The 19,887-nt window shown below is 33.9% G+C and overlaps 1 protein-coding gene across 1 annotated transcript in view; it reads right to left on the bottom strand.

Moving 5' to 3' along the window:
* The window catches only part of PCLO (piccolo presynaptic cytomatrix protein), a 384,092-nt gene that overhangs the window by 109,989 nt on the left and 254,216 nt on the right, over positions 1–19,887 (bottom strand). Inside the window, exon 10 of the mRNA XM_036863834.1 lies at positions 8,105–8,230. Within this exon, the coding sequence (XP_036719729.1) occupies positions 8,105–8,230 (126 nt within the window). The remainder of the gene's footprint in view (positions 1–8,104; positions 8,231–19,887) is intronic.

Below are 19,887 nucleotides of genomic sequence, written 5' to 3'. Positions count from 1 at the left end.
TGCAGTAAGCACCTCAGTGTTCTCCCCCAATAAGAAACAACATCTCATGCAGGGATGAATTCAAGTATTGTAAGGCCTGAAGCTCATGCAATTTTAAGAAAAAAGAGAAAATTATGAATACAAAATTGATGCAAATGAACATTTGTTAAAAGGACAAAATAAATCACAACAAATTACAAAAGGTAAGAAGCTGACAAATGCCAAAACATCACATATGTTTTTTAACTTCCTGGAGCCTTGTAAGGGGCCTGTACAGGTGAGGAAGGAGCCCTGAGACTTAAGGGTCATGATTTATCCATTCTGATTTCATTCCTTCTTTCATCCTACGTAATTAGTCTCACATTCTTAATTCTAGGGCTCACATTTCCATTTTACGTAACATACACAACTTATCATAGTACACATACTACTGTTTTGCTTCCTCTTTCCACACCTTAGACTGTATGATTCTTCTCAAGGTTCAATCTCTCCCCCGCATCTCTTCAACAGATAAAGTGTCTCAAAAGTATGCATTACAGAAGGGTCTTGTGGAAGGCCCCTTACACTTAATGCTGAACACCCAGTGAGTTTCTGTGATGTGTCAACAGCCATAAAAAGGAGTTGATGAGAAAGATCAGTCCACACACTGGGTGCCAGACACCTGACATCTGACACCTACACCACGATTCTATTCACTAACAAGATATGCTTTCAGTGACTTACAGACCATGAGAGTTACATAAGCAGATATTCATTGTATGTATGTCCATAGACTTTAATCAGACATGAAATTAACAAATTGAATTGCTAAGAAGAAAAACTTAGAAGGCTTTTTATAAGACTAGCCAAAAGTATGGTTTTACGGTTAGGAGGTTATATATTTACATGGGACATGACTTAATCACTTCAGGTTTTAAATTTTTAAAAAATTTATTCAGGCCTAATAAATACCTGAAACGATATTCCATTATAGCAGAATACCTCTAGCAGATCAATGCTCCCTTACAGGAAGCCTGAACTTTGTGAGATTAACTGTCATCTATGAAAATAATTTCGTCTATCCTTAACAAAATAGTTTCTTTAGTTAGTCTAGTTCTTTATAGTTAACTAAGCATGAGAAATACGTCAGCTCCTTTCATACTCACAGTCAACCCCATGAGATAGGTCTTGAAACCTCCTAATTGAAACATCAACCCATCCAGATGAGATAAAAGGAGACTCAGAGAACATAAACAACTTGCCTAACATCATGAGGATGACATTAATTCAGTCTTCTGACTTCAAATCTGTGCTTTTTCCATTAGGAATATTCCAAATCCCTGCAGTTCAGAGCTCAGACCTGACCATGGTCAATTATCTACACATGTTCAGATAGAGGGGACGGAGTTCAAGCTTAAGTAGCACATACTATTCTTATCATCAAAGATCTCCAAAGTAAGTACCATCTTTTCACTACGTCTGTGAAATACTATGTCAAACACTATATTAAATGTTTCTGACACATTATTTGTAAACCTGATAACAATTTTGCAGCCACTATTATTATCCCGATTTCCCAACTGAGAACACCAAAGTACTAAAAGTTAAACAACTTATTCAGGCAAAAAGTACCAGAGCTCAATCTAAATCCTGACGTGTCTGACTCTAAAAACATTCTCTTTATATAATGAAGACCTTGAAGCATTGGCTGTTTGAAGATTTGTTATAGCTACTATTAAAGACAGTTCAGCATCCTTGCTTCCAAAATAACAACTCCAAGTTCATACACACCAAAATGTAGCCTGTTATGGCATACTGATTAGACAAATCCAGAAATTTAAAAACAGAAACAACTGTTAATCATTAATCAGTATCACTTGAACATACATATATATTTCAAGGTATACCACTCTTATTGATAAAAGCAATCAAATTAGGATATGGAGTATTATACATACTAAAAAATGTGTTAAAAAAAGGGCAATTATTTCATTTTCTTGATGTCCCTATTGGAAATACTGACTCAAATATAATTTCCTCTGATTAATTTCAAAATAAATGGATAAAGAAGAGAAACATCTTTCTTTGTCCTGGCAATACAGCTAATCATTAATATGTAAGTATGATATCACTTTATCTTACAAATAGTATATTACAATCTACCAGTCCAGGTACCCACAATTTATATTCTTTCTTCCCAGAAGATAGTTTCCTAAATATTTTTTAGAAAAATCTTTTTATCAACAAGAAATATGATCTTGTGCCATGTGTACCTGACACACTATCTTGCAGGAATTCTGAGAAATCTCATGCTAATGACCAATCCGTACCTCGTAATCCCCCTGGAACAAGAATAAGGAAGCTCGCTCATCTGTGTGGTGTGTTTCCTGGCCTCCAACTCTGATCACTGCCATGCCATCTGTAACATATGCCAAAAAAGCATAAGCAGAAATAGAGACTTTCTTGCCTCGGAACATTATCCTTTAAGTCACACAGGAGTGTGTCCTCTACTGGAATTAGCTCTTCTACCATAGACTTCTTCAGGACAGGGAATTCCAGAGGCGAACTTCTAAAATCAAAACCACCATGCCAAAAACACCTAACCTCACCTCCACTCCAATCACTGGTTCTCAAACATAAATCCAACAACATTTTCTTGCAAGAAACCCTGTCAGTTCATCTTTAAGAGGAGCTAACTAGCCAAATCAATATCCCCTACATTGAGACAACTAGAAACTGAGAATTTGGAAATATCCGTGAACTAGAATTTATGCCACAGGTACATTTCCTCACAGAATAGCATATAGACAAACTAAGATAAACAAATTTCTTTACAGGCCTACCTACTGGCCTGGGAGAAGGTAATTTTCCACATAGCTCTCGCTAAATCCATAAGCAAACATTGTATATCATTGGTTTTAACTTTTTGCTCTCCTAGTCTATGTTCCTACTGATTCATTAAGAAGCTTCTTGAAGCTACATACAGAGCTTAACACTATATTTCTATCTTAGCTCCAAACAGCGTTCTCCAAACAAATATGATTTTATTATCAATAATAAAGATACAATTTATCTTCAAAATACTTCAACTAAATTGATTTTCAGCTGGAAAACCTAACAATATAAACAAATACCTGTTTTTGGTTCAATGGCTAAAATGTGTTTAGTTCTTATGGATTCACTGTTCTCTTATGAAAACTGTTGAAATATGAAAGGTATCATGCAGGTAATATATTTCACAATTATGATGTTACGATACACAATACTAGGGGAAAAATCATTTGGAGAATAAGTTCAGAAGTCCAGCGATTAAATAAACCTTAGAACCAATGATATGCACATAAAGGACTAGGTTTGGCCCATTATACTTCCTAAACAAACTTTTATTTTATTTATATTTTCTACTCTTCCTTTTCTGGAGATATAAAATTGTTGTAAGTTGATATAAAATGATACAACTTGTTAATAAGTTTAACAATTGCTATGTGTTAATTTTTTTTAATGCCCTAACGTACTTTATTGTATTGATTCAAAATACAATGATTAAGTCTCTAAGAAGAACAAAGGTCCAGCATTGTGAACCCATGGAAGACTCAAATAGATAAGACTCAATATCAAAATTTTTTTTTTCTAAATTAATCTATACCTTCAATATAATCACTACCAAATTTCAACAGAGATTTTCCTGAAAACTGACAAGCCGGTTCTAGAATGTATATGCAAGACCAAAGGTCAAGAACTGTCCCAAGAGGATTTTGAAGAACAGCAGTATGGTAGATTACCTACCATATGTCAGGACTTAAAGTCATCATAATTACAACAGTGTGACACTGATGTAGGGATAGACAAATAGACAAGTAAGCTAGAACAAACATCTCATAAAAGACCCACACATGTACAAAAGAATCAATATATGACAGATGGGGCACTGTAAATCAGTGGGAGCAATGATACACTCTTCAATAAATGGTGCACAGGCAACTGATTATCCATACTGATGGGGGAGAAAACTAAAATTTCTAGTCAGAGCACGATAGACTAAAAATAACTTAATTCTATGTCTATAAGGACATTATAAAAGAGTACGATTTCACAATTTTTAGAAGGAAATATAGGCTAATATTTGAAGACTTCAGGGTAAGGAGAATTTCCTAAATAATATAGAACATTTATAAAACTTAATAGAAACAAAATAAGCCAACTATGTTAAAATTTCAACTTAAAAAAAAAAAAGACAGACACTAAAAAAACAAGCCACATACTGGGAGAAGGTATTTACAGCCTACATACTTGACAAACGATTATAACCAGAATACATGAAGATTCTCTAAAATTCAATTTAAAATACACAAACAATCCAAATAAAGAATAAGCAAAAGAACAGGCAAATCACAGATGAGGAAAACCCAAGTGCTAACAAGATTAGTAACATATTATCATACTCAACATTACTGAAGGTAAGGTGAACGAAGAAAACAATGGCCTATCATTTCACATTATATTTGAAAAAGGAAATGTTGAGAAAGAGGAACAAGGATATAAAGGAATAAGAACACTAATTTACTACGGATGAATGTAAAAATAGTGTAACATTTTGGAGAGCAACTTGGAAAAATCAACTACTGTTGAAGAAACCACATAATTCTCCCATATTATTTAATAAGATAGTCACTATAACCCAGAAATTGAACTTTTTCTAAATTTTTTTGAACTTTTATTGTAGAAGAAACTTCTGTACATGTGCAAAAGGAGACTACTTCAAAAAATTAATTACAGCATTGTTGGAAATAGTAAAAAAAAAAACTCATATATAACCGAAATAACCAGAGAATGTTTAAATTAAACTGTAGTAGAGACATACAGTAATAGAATTCTGCCCTGAAGTGAAAATAAATAACTAGAGCTACATTTGTGTACATGTAGCTACGTATACCACTTTAGATAAAACTCATAAACTCTGGAACTAAAAACAGTGGCAAAAATACACGTAAACTATCATTTATATACAATTTCATAAACAAGCAAAATGAATCCTTATAAAGTTTATGAATACATACATAAAACTATAAAGAAAAGCAAGTGAAGGGTAATCTCAAATTAAGTCTGGTGGTTTACTTTGGGCGAGTAAGAGAGGTTTGGGAGAGGAGAGGTGACTACAGGAGGCTTTAATTGGATTATAGGTACTTATATCTCCTAAAAATATGAAACAAATAGGCAAAATGTTGAGACTTAAAACAATATGGTGAGTACATGGTTGTTTGCCATATTATTCTCTACAGCTTTTTTGTACACTCAAACACTTGTAATGAAAATTACAGGTCAGTGCCCAATTAAGTGTTAAACTGCATACATCAAACCATGAATGCTGAGACGCTCCCCCTGCCCCACTCCCATCCGGGAAGGCAGAACAGAAGATGTGTGATGTTGAGCTGTGCATCCCAATAGATGAGAAATCTTATAAGGCAAATCTTTTAAGGCAGTTTTCCTGATTGTGGAGGAGGCCCAGACTAAGGAAAATCACATCCACTTTCAACGAATTAGCAAACATCAAACCCTGCCTTCCTGTGTTTACTGTGTAACGGAGAAATGCAACCAGTGAGTTGCTTCAGTAAAATTTTCCAAGATTGAGAGCAAAACCCACTCACCATTTAAGTGCAAATGAATCAGAAAGAGACGTGTCAGGCAGCAAACATTTCCATGTAGGACTTGCTATTTTGAGTTTAGATTTTAATCTCTAATTTGAAACTCATCTGTTTTGTGCCCTTCACCCTCTCTCCACTAGACAGCCAACACAAAGAGGAGATTCTGGACTGGTGATGAACCCAGTAGACAACTGTAGATTCTGGGTTCTACTGGCAAAAACAGGATCTAAATATTGACAGTCAAGATAGCATCGTGAGTCTAGTAGAAATACTACCAAGAGTTGTATTAAAGATTTATGTTTTAAGAGAAAATAAAGTAAATCTGGAAATCATAAATAACAAATTATAGGTGTGAGTTATGTAACAACTGGACTCTAATCAGAGGATCTATAGTCATAGAGAGGCCTGGCTTAGCACTTGGCAAAACTTTGGGAGAATTAATAAATAATACAATTAATAAAAGTAAAATCTTAAGTCACATGCACATAGCTTTTAATGATTTCCTACTTTACCCAATGAAACAAACTGCAAAACTATTAGTTCCAAAAAAGATGATGACTTTAATGGCAGTCTCTGAGTTTATAAAATCACAGATGTAATTTTAGGTTCATTTCAGTTTTCTTTCTTGAATGAGTTTGAATTATATCTATTATTAATTTAGGTGCATGAACTTGAAAATGGCCACATAAGCTACCAAATGCAAAGAGCATCACAAAGCGCTTCACTGAAATTGTACATAAAAATTATCCTGATTTGTAGCATTTGCTGATTTTCATGGTGCAAGGACAAAGAAGGGTATGAAATTTTATCTTTAAATTATTCGAGTATCTTTGTCAACTATATCAGGCACAGTTACTGTTGCAAATTTTATTTTAAAATAAAAATAGCATATTCATTTCTTTCTGAAGTATGCTATCAGAAAGCAATCATATCACTCCCATCCTTACAAACAGGCCTCAATTCCTGTATCTTAACTAGACTGCAATACCAACAGAGTAGCATTTAGGCATGATAGGATTAAAGTCATAGAAAATTCAGAGAGACCCAGTGTTTGCTCATAATGGTTATTTCTTGATTCATATAGTCTTTTCCTTCATTTAGCTATCTGGCTAAACCTCCAATTTTCCCTGTTGTATGAATACCATTAGAGTATTTTTAATAATATGCTTTCAGTTATATATGTGGTGATGTCCTGGTAAACTGGCATTCTGAAAATCAACAGGCAAATAAATGAACAAAAAAGGCCTGATTTATAGCATTTGCCTATTTCCATGTTGTAAATACTCTCACCATGGCCAATTCAAGCTAACAACGTGACGGTCCTGAGTGTGAAGTTGGGAAGAGATATTCAAAACATCTCTTAGTGAGTTGGGCAAGCTGCTTCCAGCAGAACACTGTGATGAATAAATATTGCCTCAAATTTGTGTTTATTCGAATTATCTATCAAAATATCTAGGGATATTTTTCGGTAGGTTCCAATATATTTAATTTAAGACAATGACAGGGAATAATCTTAACATAATTGAGTTTTAAACAATAACAGGCAACATTTTATTAAACGATGAAATGACAGAAAAATGCTTTCTAAATAACATTTAATTTAGGATAAAAATAAAAGGATAGACTGAGGCTGCTTTATGATAAAAATATTCGTGGTAAGCAATCTCACTGAAAACTTGTAAACTATATCTATGTTAGGTTTTGGAAAATGCAAATGACCACATCATCTAATTAATGAGTGAAAATTATCATTGTGTATCTTGAGAATCAAGCTGTAACCTTTTACTGAAAGAAACATCATTTTACGGCCCATAAGACACATCTGTAAAGTTTATTACTTTAAAATGCTTTATGATGTAATGAGGTGAATAGAATAGTACCTAGCACAGGAGTTGGCAATCTTTTTTCTCGAAAGGGTCAGAGAGAATATATATATTTTAGGCTTTGTAGACCACACAGTCTCTGTTGTGAATGCAGGTCTGCTATTGTAGTGGGAAAACACCCATGTTCAATATGTAAATTAATAATCCTGGCTGTGTTCTAACGAAACAATGTTTACAGAAACAGGCAGCAGATGGATTTGCCTTGTGGGTCATCCATAGTTTGCTGACCTGACTTTAGCATGTACTGAGTCATGTGAGATGTTTTTATGGTTCTGATTTCAATATAATTTTTCCTGGTGTTTATGAAACACTAATCCTTTTAATCAAAGTGTTTTTTAAAATATAATATTGCCCCAGTCAGTAAAAAATCTTGACTAATTACTGTTTCTTAAACAAGATATTCCCATAGCAATCCAACTGCCAAAAGGACAATGCAACTGAAAATAAAATGAATATAGCTGTGGACATATCTTCCTTTATATTACTATACCAAAATATCATAATCAACCATAAGGAGAGTTTTTCCTAGACAGTAAAAGAAGAGAAAACTTTCATATCAAATTAAGATATATTTAATATGAGCACATTCATTTTAATTTACTCTGAAATCCTTATTCTTACCTTCTACAAGTTTCCCTGTCTGTTCTGCACTTCCCCCAGGAAGAATGTTGGCGATATAAGCTCCAATTTCTCCGCTATGTCCAGGGATTTCTTTACCACCCACAATTCTAATTCCTAATCCATTACCTGTATTGAAAAATTAGCAAATTATTAGCAATAAGTTAAGAAGGAATAACAGTTATCACAAGTTATAAGGTGCACAAAAAATGGGTTCTGGTATCTAGAAGTTAACTACAATATGAATATTGGAACTGGATACCAATATCAAAAGAACAATATTCTGATTTCAATAATAGTTGATAGGAAAGAGAACTTTCTGAGATCTTGGTAGGATCTATAATGATTAATCTGATATTAACAAATAATTTTTATTTTAGGCATATTCAGTAATATAATAAGGCTCTGTCTATTTTGATCAGATATTTTGTAAAAATTTTGTATGAGGATATTCCCAGTGTAAGAAATTCCACAGCATACAATTCATTTATGAAATCAAGGAGCATTTAACTTACAAAAAGATAGTAATGGCTATCATAAATTGAGAAGACACAATCTAAACATATATATGACTGCAATTGATGAAGTGAAAACACGATCATAACTTATGAATTATTATTCACATTTCAGCCTTAACTCATAAACTAATACTGTTTGTGCATTTATATGGCACTTAGTACAGGGACAATAAAAGCATTCTTGATTGATGAGCAACTGAGTAAACTGTTCCTTATTCCACAGAACAGATTTTTCTGTAATTAGCCACATGGAAGAAAGATGGAGAATGATTACTGTGAGAAATCTAATTGAGACAGAAATAAACTGTTGATATTTTATCTTTTTAAAAAAATAATCTAAAAATTAGCTAGTGTATACAGCACCAGATATATTTTTGTTACAAATGTCAAGATTTTAAAATGAAAGCACTAAAAGAAAGCAGAATTCTCCTTTACTGAAGACACAATTATCTCTTTAAAATAAACTTCATTCCATTCAGTGATTGAAGTACCACTTTCAACTCTTTCAAAATCTCCAAAATTAAAAGCCAGCTCTCTTCCAAATCCTGTTCCCTTCCTACTTAACTCTTCAAAAACCATCCTTGTAGTCAGCAACAACACAGTCCAAACATTCAAAAAGTAGTAGCTGAATTATGGAACCCTTCTTCATTTATCTAGTAGGGATATATTTTGGTAGAATACTGTTTCTTATTTCTAGGTGATGTGATACTTCCAAATGAATTTCGTCTTTCCTTTTCTTCCTCCCCCCCTCCTTCCCTTCCATCTTTCCATCCTTGTTTTTCCCCCCTTTTCTCCCTCTCTTTCCCTAGTACCCTCACCCCCATCCTTACCCCCCAGGCCTACTTTTACAACAGAGCAAGTGTTCTGAAAAATGATTTAGCCTCAAAACAAAAACAAAAACGAAACAAATTTACTGTGTTCTACAAGCGGTTGTCAAGGGTCAGAGTTAAGTAAGATACTAGCTCTCTCTGGCCCCACCTGTGGAGCTTTTCTGTCACAAGTTTCTTGGTTCAGTGTTACTGTTCTTTGTAGAGATTAATTGATGATACAAGCTGAACATAACTGGATGAATGAAGACTATCATCTACTATATGATTTTTAGTCTCAACTAAGCCTGGATAGAGACAGTTGATTTCTTACACATTAGCCTTTAAAGATTCACCAGGACTGATTCTACAGTAAGACATTAGATAGATACTAATAAAGGGTAGAAGATGAAGAAAAGTTATTAACCACTCTACATTCAATTAGGTTAGCCTATGTTTTTTTTAGTGTACTCAGACATTTTAGAAATTACAAAATGAGGACTCAAAAATAGCTGGTCATATTTAAAGGGTCATTCCATGGAATTTATCTGAAAAAATAAAACTAGATTCTTAATCTAAGGTTTGGTTTCACTTTCCATGGTTGAATCACTCACAAGTTGTAGTTCATCACTTATTAAAGATTTCATAAAACCCACACAGATACTGAATTTCTAAGTAGTCAGTGTAACTACATCAATTTTAAGACACGGTCAGTCTGAGATCCCAAAAAATGATTCATGAGCTCTCCTTAGTGTAAAGCCATAGTTTCAAGACCTTGCCTTATATCAAAATCTATCATAATTTACGCTAGACTATAGTGGAGTATATAGAGTGCTTGTGGCATGGGTCCTACTTCTTTCTTTTTTTAATTTTTAAATTTTACTTATTTATTTGGTTTTGCCAGGTCTTAGTTGCAGCAGGCGGGCGTCTTAGTTGCGGCTCGCCAGCTCCTTAGTTGTGGCACGCGAACTCTTAGTTGCGGCATTCATGTGGGTGGGACCTAGTTCTCTGAGCAGGGCTCGAACCCTGGTCCCCTGCACTGGGAGTGCGGAGTCTTAACCACTGCGCAACCAGGGAAGTCCCACTTATTTCTTTTTAAGCTTAAAAATTAGAATATAAATGTAGCTCATAAAAATAATTTCAGCCCTATATAATATATGGTGCAGCCATATGCTTGGAATCTACAAAGAGAATTGTTATACCTTGTAAAGGTATAGCTAAAAAGTAGAACTTCAAAATCTATTAATTAACATGTGACTATTTTTAAAAATTTGATTATAGTTTCATTCTGTAGATGACATTGTCTTGAGGATTAAGTAGTTGGGTCCTTCGTGTCATTTGATTTTTAGTGACCGAGTACACTCTAAAACCCTGTAGTAAAGGATCTGTGACAGGAAATCACAATCATATCTATCTTAATAAAGTAGCATGACACAATAATTATTTAATTTTGTAAAATACAGTTTTATGCTAGTGAATTGAAAACTTTCTAAATATACTTGATAAGCTTCAGTGTCTTTGGTAAAATGGGAGTAATATATAGCCATGAAAATACTATGAGAAATGAGATTTGATATACAGTTGACCACTGAACAACATAGGGATTAGGGGTGCTGACCCTCTGTGCAGACGAAAATCTTCATAAAACTTATAGCAGCTTTCCGTAGACAAGGTTCGTCTGTATACTCCGTTCCATATCCCTGGATTCAACCAACCATGGATTGGGTAGTACTCCAGTATTTACTACTGAAAAAATCTGCATATAAGTGGACCCATGCAGTTCAAACTCTTGTTGTTCAAGGGTCAACTGTATATAGAAACTACTCAGGCATATAGTAAATTTTCAAAAATTACTTTTCCTCTTGTTGATGTTGCTATGGTGGCTCCCACTGTTTTTCACGTATACAATAAAGTAGCATAGAAATATTAAAAATCTGTGAAAGAAAAAGCAAGGTAGAAAATAACAACCCAGGAAAGATAACATTTTTTCTTTATTTTACAATAGTTGCTTGTATCCTAATTTGGATGTCATAAGTATGAATTTAATTTACACAATATCTAAGAATTTAAATCTGGGCATTTTGATTTAACGTTTCTATAGTTGTGCTTTGATATTTTATGTATTGAATGCAGATAAAATGAACAAAGACACTTCTATAAAGATAAAACACCTCAGCTCAAATCTAAAAAGCAGAATGCCAATAAAAGAGTTGATAAACTCAAGAAGCAACATTAATTTTTAACTGAAATGCTTAAATCTAAATGGTCCTTGATAACTGGTATTTATATTATCATTGTTTTCAACTTTTACAAATTTTTATCCACATAAACTTATTTTCTTTTCTGCTTCTATTCCATCTAGAAACATTGCTAAAATGCTTTCTCAGTTAGATGCCATGAAAATGCACTGGTCTTGCTCTTGAGTTCACAGTATGGTAGAGTAGAGAGGCCAACAGTTACTATAATGAACATAGGAGCTTTAGGAAAAGAGATCACAAAAAGTTAGAGTAATTTCACACCATATAAGCATAAATGTGGTTAAGGAAGTCTCATAGGGAAATCTGAATTTCTGAAATCCATTAAAATATATAGGAAATATTTATAAAAAAAAGAGAAGTTCGATGATAAAAGTAAACAAATCACTAAGAAAAAGTATTACTGTATCTTGATAACCTTAGGATGAACCTTAGGATTTAAATGCATTGGTGTTTTCAAGTGTATGTATTTTATAATTATGGGATCAATATACTATTATGTAGTCACTTCTAAAGTTCTGGTCCAAGATGGCAACATAGGAGGCTCCTGAACTCACCTTGTCTCATGGATACATTGAAATATACAGCTATACATGGAGCAATTCCCACTGGAAAAAATCCAGAAACTAGCTGAGCAACTCCTACACGTGGGGTGAACGAGAAAATACCCACATCAAAATAGGTCCTGGCATACCCTCAACTACTGGGAGCTGTTAAGAACAAAGAAGGCAGCTTGTACAATCACAAAGGTTTGATAGACAATCAAGAGTTTGGGCTAGGCAGAATGATAATGTTTATCTCCTACACAAGACCACTCCATCAAGATTGGGAGAAATGGCTGTTTTATCCAATGCACAGAAACCAACACAGAGAGTCAAGGAAAATGAAGAAACAGAGGAATACGTTCCAAATAAAAGAACAAGATAAAAGTCTAGAAACAGACCTTAATGAAATAGAGATAGGTTATTTACTTATAAAAAGTTTAAAATAATGGTCATAAAGATGCTCACCAAGGGAGGAGAACAGTGCAGGAACAAAGCGTAAAGTTCAACAAACAGAAAATATGAGGACATACCAAACAGAAATTACAGAGCTGAAGAATACAGTAACTGAACTGCAAAATTCATAGGCCAGTTCAACAACAGACTAGAGAAGTGAAAGAAAGGATCAGTGAACTTGACAGGGCAGTGGAATCCATCCAAGTAGAGGAGTAAAAAGAAAAAAGCATGAAAAAGAATGAAGGTAGATTAAGGGACTTAAAGGATACCATCAAAATGAAAAGGCAACCTTCGGAATGGAAGAAAATATTTGCAAATATATTTCTGATAAGGTGTTGATACGAAAATATATATTAATAAATAGAGAATTCATACAACTCAATAACAACAAAAAAATAAACAATCTGATTGAAAAAATGGGCAGAGGAAATGTATAGACATTTTTCCAAAGAAGACATACAAATGGCCAACAGGTACATGAAAAAGTGTTCAAAATCACTAACTATCAGGGAAATACAAATCAAAACCACAGTGAGATGTGACTACACACCTGTTAGAATGGCTTTTACCAAGAAAAAACAAGCATTGGCGCGGATGTGGAGAAAAGGGAACCCTTGTGCATTGTTAGTGGGAATGTAAATTGGTACAGCCACTACGAAAAACAGTAAGGTAGTTTCTTGAAAAATTTAAAAAAGAACTACCAAATGATCCATGTTTCCCACTTCAGGGTATATATCTGAAGGAAATGAAAACAGGATATTGAAGAGATATCTGTACTCCCATGTTCACTACAGCAATACTCACAGTAGCCAAGAAATGGAAACAATATAAGTATCCATTGATGTATGATTGGAAAAAGATGTGGTACATATATACAATAGAATACCGTTCAGCCATGCGAAAGAAGGAAATCTTGCCACTTGGGACAACATGCATGGACCTTGAGGGCATTATGCTCAGGGATATAAGCCAGACAGAGAAAGACAAATACTGCATGGTATCACTTATATGTGAGGGAAAAAAGTCAAACTCATAGAAAGAGAGTGGTTGCCAGAGGTTGGGGATGGGGGAAATAGGGAGAAATTGGTAAAAGGGTATAAAGTTTTAGCTATAAGTTGGAAAAGGTCTGACTGGTGACTATAGTTGCTAACACTGTATTTTATTTATTTTTTAATATTTATTTATTTATTTTTTGGCCACACCGCACAGCACGCGGGATCTTAGTTCCCTGACCAGCGATTGAACCCACACCCCCTGCAGTGAAAGCACGGAATCTTAAATCTGATAAGAAAGTAGAACTTAGTCTCATACACAACGTATTCATAAATCAAATCACCACAATGTACACTTTAAATATCTTATAATTTTATAAGTCCATTATAACTCGACAAAGCTGAAATAAAAAAATTAAAAAATAAGCTATGCATAAAATAAACATGAGCATACTAAGGAAAAATCTTCACATTTGCATTTAGATTTGCAGTTTAAATCTACTTTAATTTTACATGTTTATTAACATGTTACATTAAAAGCTCTGATATTTTAAAGTCTTATAAAAATGTCATTTCTATTAACATGAAAATATTATAATTAGAGCATTAAGTGTGGACAAAACTAAAATACTTGTCTCATTTCAACACTATCATGTTCTACATCTAAGCATCAAGGAAAAGCAAAATTTTTATCAGTGAACATACTATCTTATGAATAGTAGTCTTTAAATCAATAGAGTTTATTATTCATAATAAAATTATTACAGAAAGAAGATACACTGCATAGTTTAGTCATGTCATTAGTTGGGCTGAAGAAGAAGAAAGATTGTCTCTATACATATTAATGCTAATGAAGTACTAAGGATAATGAAAAAGTCTCCAAAGGATAGTTCAATTAAATCTATTTTTATAGTTCATGTTAATTATATTCCTGCATAAGGCTGTGAAAATTTATTTTTACACTCTTGCACCGACTAATGTTATCAATTACCAAGTAAATATTTAGGAAAATAAACCAAATTATATTAAAAGTCCATAATCATTTCCTTTGTATGTCTTATCAAACAGTACATTAATTCATTAATATTTGAATATGAAGACCTAAAGAATATTTCACTATTTGTTTAACTTTACTTACTTCCGCTCATTACAAGAAAAACATTTCTACAAATACAACAAAGTATATCAATTGCCTTATTAGCAATCCATACTTGACTGTTTCCAGAAGCATCAAAATGGCAACACCACATTCATGCCAAATACAATCCAACTCTAAGTCTGGGCATGCAAATTACAAACTCAGCTATTCCCATTAGCTTTTTCTAATCCAGCCAACTGCTGTATAACATCCTTTTTCCTAGTCTTAAATATGTAAACATACATGAAGAATTTGAAGTGAACACCTTATTTCACATTTCCACGAACAAAAGTTCACCGCTTGTCTTTTCTATTGTAGTTTGAATAACATTAAGGTAAAAATGTTGCATGGGATTCAAAGCATGTATAAAATGCTATTCACACTTACATCATACTGGATGAGATGGGTCCAAATTGGCCTGCCATAAGACTGAAATAGCCATTGGCATGGGAAATAAGGAAGATAAGTCATGGCTATACATCAAAAGACACTGGTATTTTGGATTTGTTGAGCAACACCTTTCAAATGGCAGATGATGTATGTACTGATAAAGTATTTTTACTAAAAGGGCATAGGATTTCCTCTTCCTGAAATGCTTCAGAAATAATTCTCATGAAGAGTAGTTCTCAGGAGTTCCACATCATAAATGCATATTTCATTCACACAGTAAGATAAGGATTTTTCCTTTATTTTAGCTTATATAAGTCAATTGCAAAGTTACAAGCATAAAGACAAAATCTGAGGGGTTTGCACAATACTCCTATAAAAGGTAATTAAAATAAAATTTATTCCCTGGAAGCATCATGCTAATTTTCAAACAATATTACAAAGCTATAGTAATTGAAACAGTATGGCACTGGCATAAGAACAGACATAATGGAACTAATGGAACAGACATAATGGACTAATGGAACAGAAGAGAGAGCCCAGAAATAAACCCACACAAACATGGTGAATTACAACAAAGGAGCCAAGAATACACAATGGGGAAAGGACAGACTCTTCAGTGAACGGTGTTGGGGAAGCTGGACAGTTACACACAGAAGAATGAAATTGGACCACTGTCTTACACCATACATAAAAATTAACTCAAAATGGATCAGAGAGTTGAATGAAACCATAAAATTCTTGGAAGAAAACACGTGGTAAGCTTCTTGATACTGACCTTGGCAATGATTTTTTGGATTGACACCAAAAGCAAAAATAAATAAGTGGGACTACATCAGACTAAAAGGCGTCTGTACAGCAAAGGAAACCATCAATGAAATGAAAAAGCAACCTACTGAATGGGAGAAAATATTTGCAAATCATATAGTTGATAAGGGGTTAATATCCAAAATATATAAAGAATGTATATAACTCAATAACAAAAATAAAAACAATCCGATAGAAAAATGGGCAGAAGATCTGAATAGACATTTTTCCAAAGAGGACATACAGATGGCCAACAGGTACGTGAAAAGTGCTCAAAATCACTAACCATAAGGGAAATGTAAATCACAATGAGATTTCACCTCATACCTGTTACACTGGCTATCATCAAAAAGACAAGAAATAACAAGTGCTGGTGAGGGCGTGGAGAAAAGGGAACCCTTGTGCACTGTTGGTGGAAATGTAAATTGGTGCAGCCATCATGGAAAACAGTATGGAGGTTCCTCATAAAATTAAAAATTAATAAATTAAATATGATACAGCAATTCCATTTCTGGGTATTTATCTGAAGAAAATGAAAACACTAACTTGAATAGATACATGCACCCCCGTGTTCACTTCAGCATTATTTACAACAGCCAAGATATGGAAGCAAACTGTATCTTGTCTATTTACAGATGAATGGATAAAGAATATGTGGTATATACACACAATGGAATATGATTCAGCCATAAGAAAGAAGGAAATCTTGCCATTTGCGACAACATGGATGGACCTAGAGGGCACTGTACTAAGTGAAATTAGTCGGACAGAGAAAGACAAATACTACATGGCATTACTTATATGTGGAATCTTAAAAGAAAACAAACAATCCAAAACAACAAACCAAAACAAGAAAACAATCAAACTCAGGGATACAGAGAACAGATGGCAGTTGCCAGAGGCAGGGGGTGGGAGGGCATGCAAAATGAGTGAAGGGGGTTAAAAGTACAAATATCCAGTTATAAAATAAGTTAAGTCATGGGGATGTAATGTACAGCATGGTGACTATATTAATAACACAATATTACATGTTTGAAAGTTGCTGAGAGAGTAGATCTTAAAAGTTTTTATCACAAGAAAAAAAAATTTGTAACTGCGTTTGGTGATGGATGTTAAATAGAATTATCATGATGATTATCTCCCAATATATACAAATACTGAATCATTATGAGGTATACCTGAAAGTAATATTATATGTCAACTCTATCTAAATAAAAAAATATTCCATTTAGCAGTACTTAGGGTCCAAAATGAACTGATTCTTTGATATGAAAGTGGATGCTATGAAGTGAGAAAATAGGGTCAATTTATAGATATGGCTTTGATACTGACTTGTTTAGATACTGATCTCACTGATGGCAGACCAGGACTTGGGGTAGGGTCATCTACTACACGTGTTAAAGAAAAACGTTGTACTGGGAGATGCTTATGTAACCCTATGATGTCACTGGAAAGAAAATAGTTTACACTTATTTTAGGGTAAAGCTATGATGTGCTTTCCCAAATGATAGTTTTACTTAAACAAAAGATAGTAGGAAGAAAAATAATATCCTAATTCAAAACAGAGTATTAAGTGTTCCTTTTGTACTTCTGAACATAATATTGTGCAGACATACACTATTGACTCGCAGTGAATTATTTCTGTATAAACCACACCCTTTGAGTCCATGTGCCTGTGACTTGTTTCTAACCAACAGGACCTGACAAAGGTGATGTGATAGTCACCACCATGATTATATTATGTAAGACTCCATCTCAGCAGACTAGAATGAATCTTCTGCTGGTCTTGAAAAAAGTAAACTGGGATGTGTGAGGGGGACTGAGTGGTCCCCAGCTGACAGCCTGCCAGAAAATGGGGAATTTAGTGCCACAACTTGGAGGAACTGAATTCTGCCAATAACCTCGTGACCCTGGAAGAAGATCCCCAAGCTCTAGAACAAAACACAGCCTGGGCAACACATAGATTGCAGCTTTGTGAGATCCTTACCAGGGCACCCAGTCCATGCTTAATTTCTTAAACCATGAAAACTGTAAGATACTAAATGTGTGTTGTTTCAAGCCATTAAATTTGTGGTAACTTGTTATGCATCAATAGAAAATTAATACAAAGATGAAAGTTGTATTCTGAGTCTTCTCTGCACAAAATATATCGCGACCTTATCTTGGTAGCAAAACTTGTGGAACATTTTGTTTATAGTAGCTACCACAGTGATTGAGCAGCTATAGAGGGTAGGAGATAAAGGGAAAATAGGCCATGAATAGATAACGTTTTGCCTTTCATAAATGAAGAGGAAGAGATTTGTGTATCAGTTCTGCAATGCTGGGGTTATGGTATAATATATGTAGCAAGTACATGGCATCTAGGCTGCACTAAATATATAACTGAATGAATAATGAATGGATGAAAATTGAAATGCCTAATTTTCCCCAAGCGGGGCTGATGCATCAGTGACAGTGATGTTAAAAATAATAGATTCGTATTGTATTCTGTTCTTAGAAAATGTCTGTAAAAGTATATTAACTCAATGAATCTTAAAAGTAAAAGAACAAACAAGAAACCCTCTATTTTCCACAAATAAGATAAAGTTTTGTGAGGTTTAGTGCTCAAGACAACACCTAATACATGGCAATGCTAAAGCGGAGCCCAAACTCTTAGTCCAAATAAATAAGTGGCTTAGTGATGAGTCTCCTGCTGGGTTAGGGCCAGGGAACCTGGTTTGGAATCAGAAAGGGTGTGTTTGGGAGCAGCATTTCCAGCCCTTCCCTTTCTCATTCAGTTGCAGAGGGGAGAGTGATGAGAGACATCACAATCAGGCCATTAAAAGGAGAAAGTACCAAGATATAAAAAATGTTGGGGAGTCCGTATCTCTCAGTCAGTAATGAGGAGAGGCAACATTTCTGGCTTAGGCAGTTTGCAGATTATACTGTACCATTTAATCTGAAGCTGTAACTGATTAGTTGGGACAGATTGTGCTCATTTTATCAATATAATTTCCATTTTTCCATTGATGCATAAATGTCTGTGACTTGTTTAGATCTTTATCAGACATTACAAAGATGAAAGTGTTACTTTTTAAGTATTACAGATTTTATTTTTGTATTTTACCATTTGTGTTAAAAAGATGAATGGCATATACATATCTGTTAAATGAATAAGTAGTTAATACTTACATATCTTAGTATACAAATCTATATAGAAGAAAGTATATACAGGCCTGGTAACATAATAATATTATAATTACCACTATTTGGGGGAGTAGTTGAGAAACTGATCTGGAGAGCAAAGTTCTGAATTTGCTGAGTCACTTTAGGGATACTGTAAATAAAATCCAGGTGTCCGTATTATTTTTGTGCTACAGACTAAACCTGTTCTCATCGAAATCAATTTGCTTTTGGTGAAGGAGGTATTCAATGAAGTTCAACAGCTTCTACTGTCCAGTATATATCAGGGAATATTTTTCACTAAAGAGTTATTTAATATAATCATTTTGGTTATATTCATTACTCTATTTAAAAAACTGTTACTACTATCTGTAATGGAGAAGAAACATTATATGTTGTTAGGTGACCAGGCTAAGAATAAACATTCCACTGAAATTGTGCTTTAAACAAAAAGTGAGCTGCTTTTATTTATTTTCATCTAGCTTTCTACTACATCAGATTTATTGAACTTTTAGTTGTCAGATGTCTCAAAATATATGACTTTGAACCAATGAATTCTATTTGGTGTCTCTACCTTGTGCCAATATTATTTTATATTTAATATATTATTTGTTCCTAATCTCTTCGGTATCATCTTCAGGGATAGAAGGAAAGAAGAAAGTAACATTTCTAGAGTTTCTCCTATTTGTCTTATACTATTTTTTGTGTTTTTTAATCATCTCT

This window comes from Balaenoptera musculus, chromosome 9 (assembly GCF_009873245.2).
Source record: "Balaenoptera musculus isolate JJ_BM4_2016_0621 chromosome 9, mBalMus1.pri.v3, whole genome shotgun sequence".
Taxonomy (NCBI): domain Eukaryota; kingdom Metazoa; phylum Chordata; class Mammalia; order Artiodactyla; family Balaenopteridae; genus Balaenoptera; species Balaenoptera musculus.
This window is presented reverse-complemented; position numbering and strand designations above follow the sequence as displayed.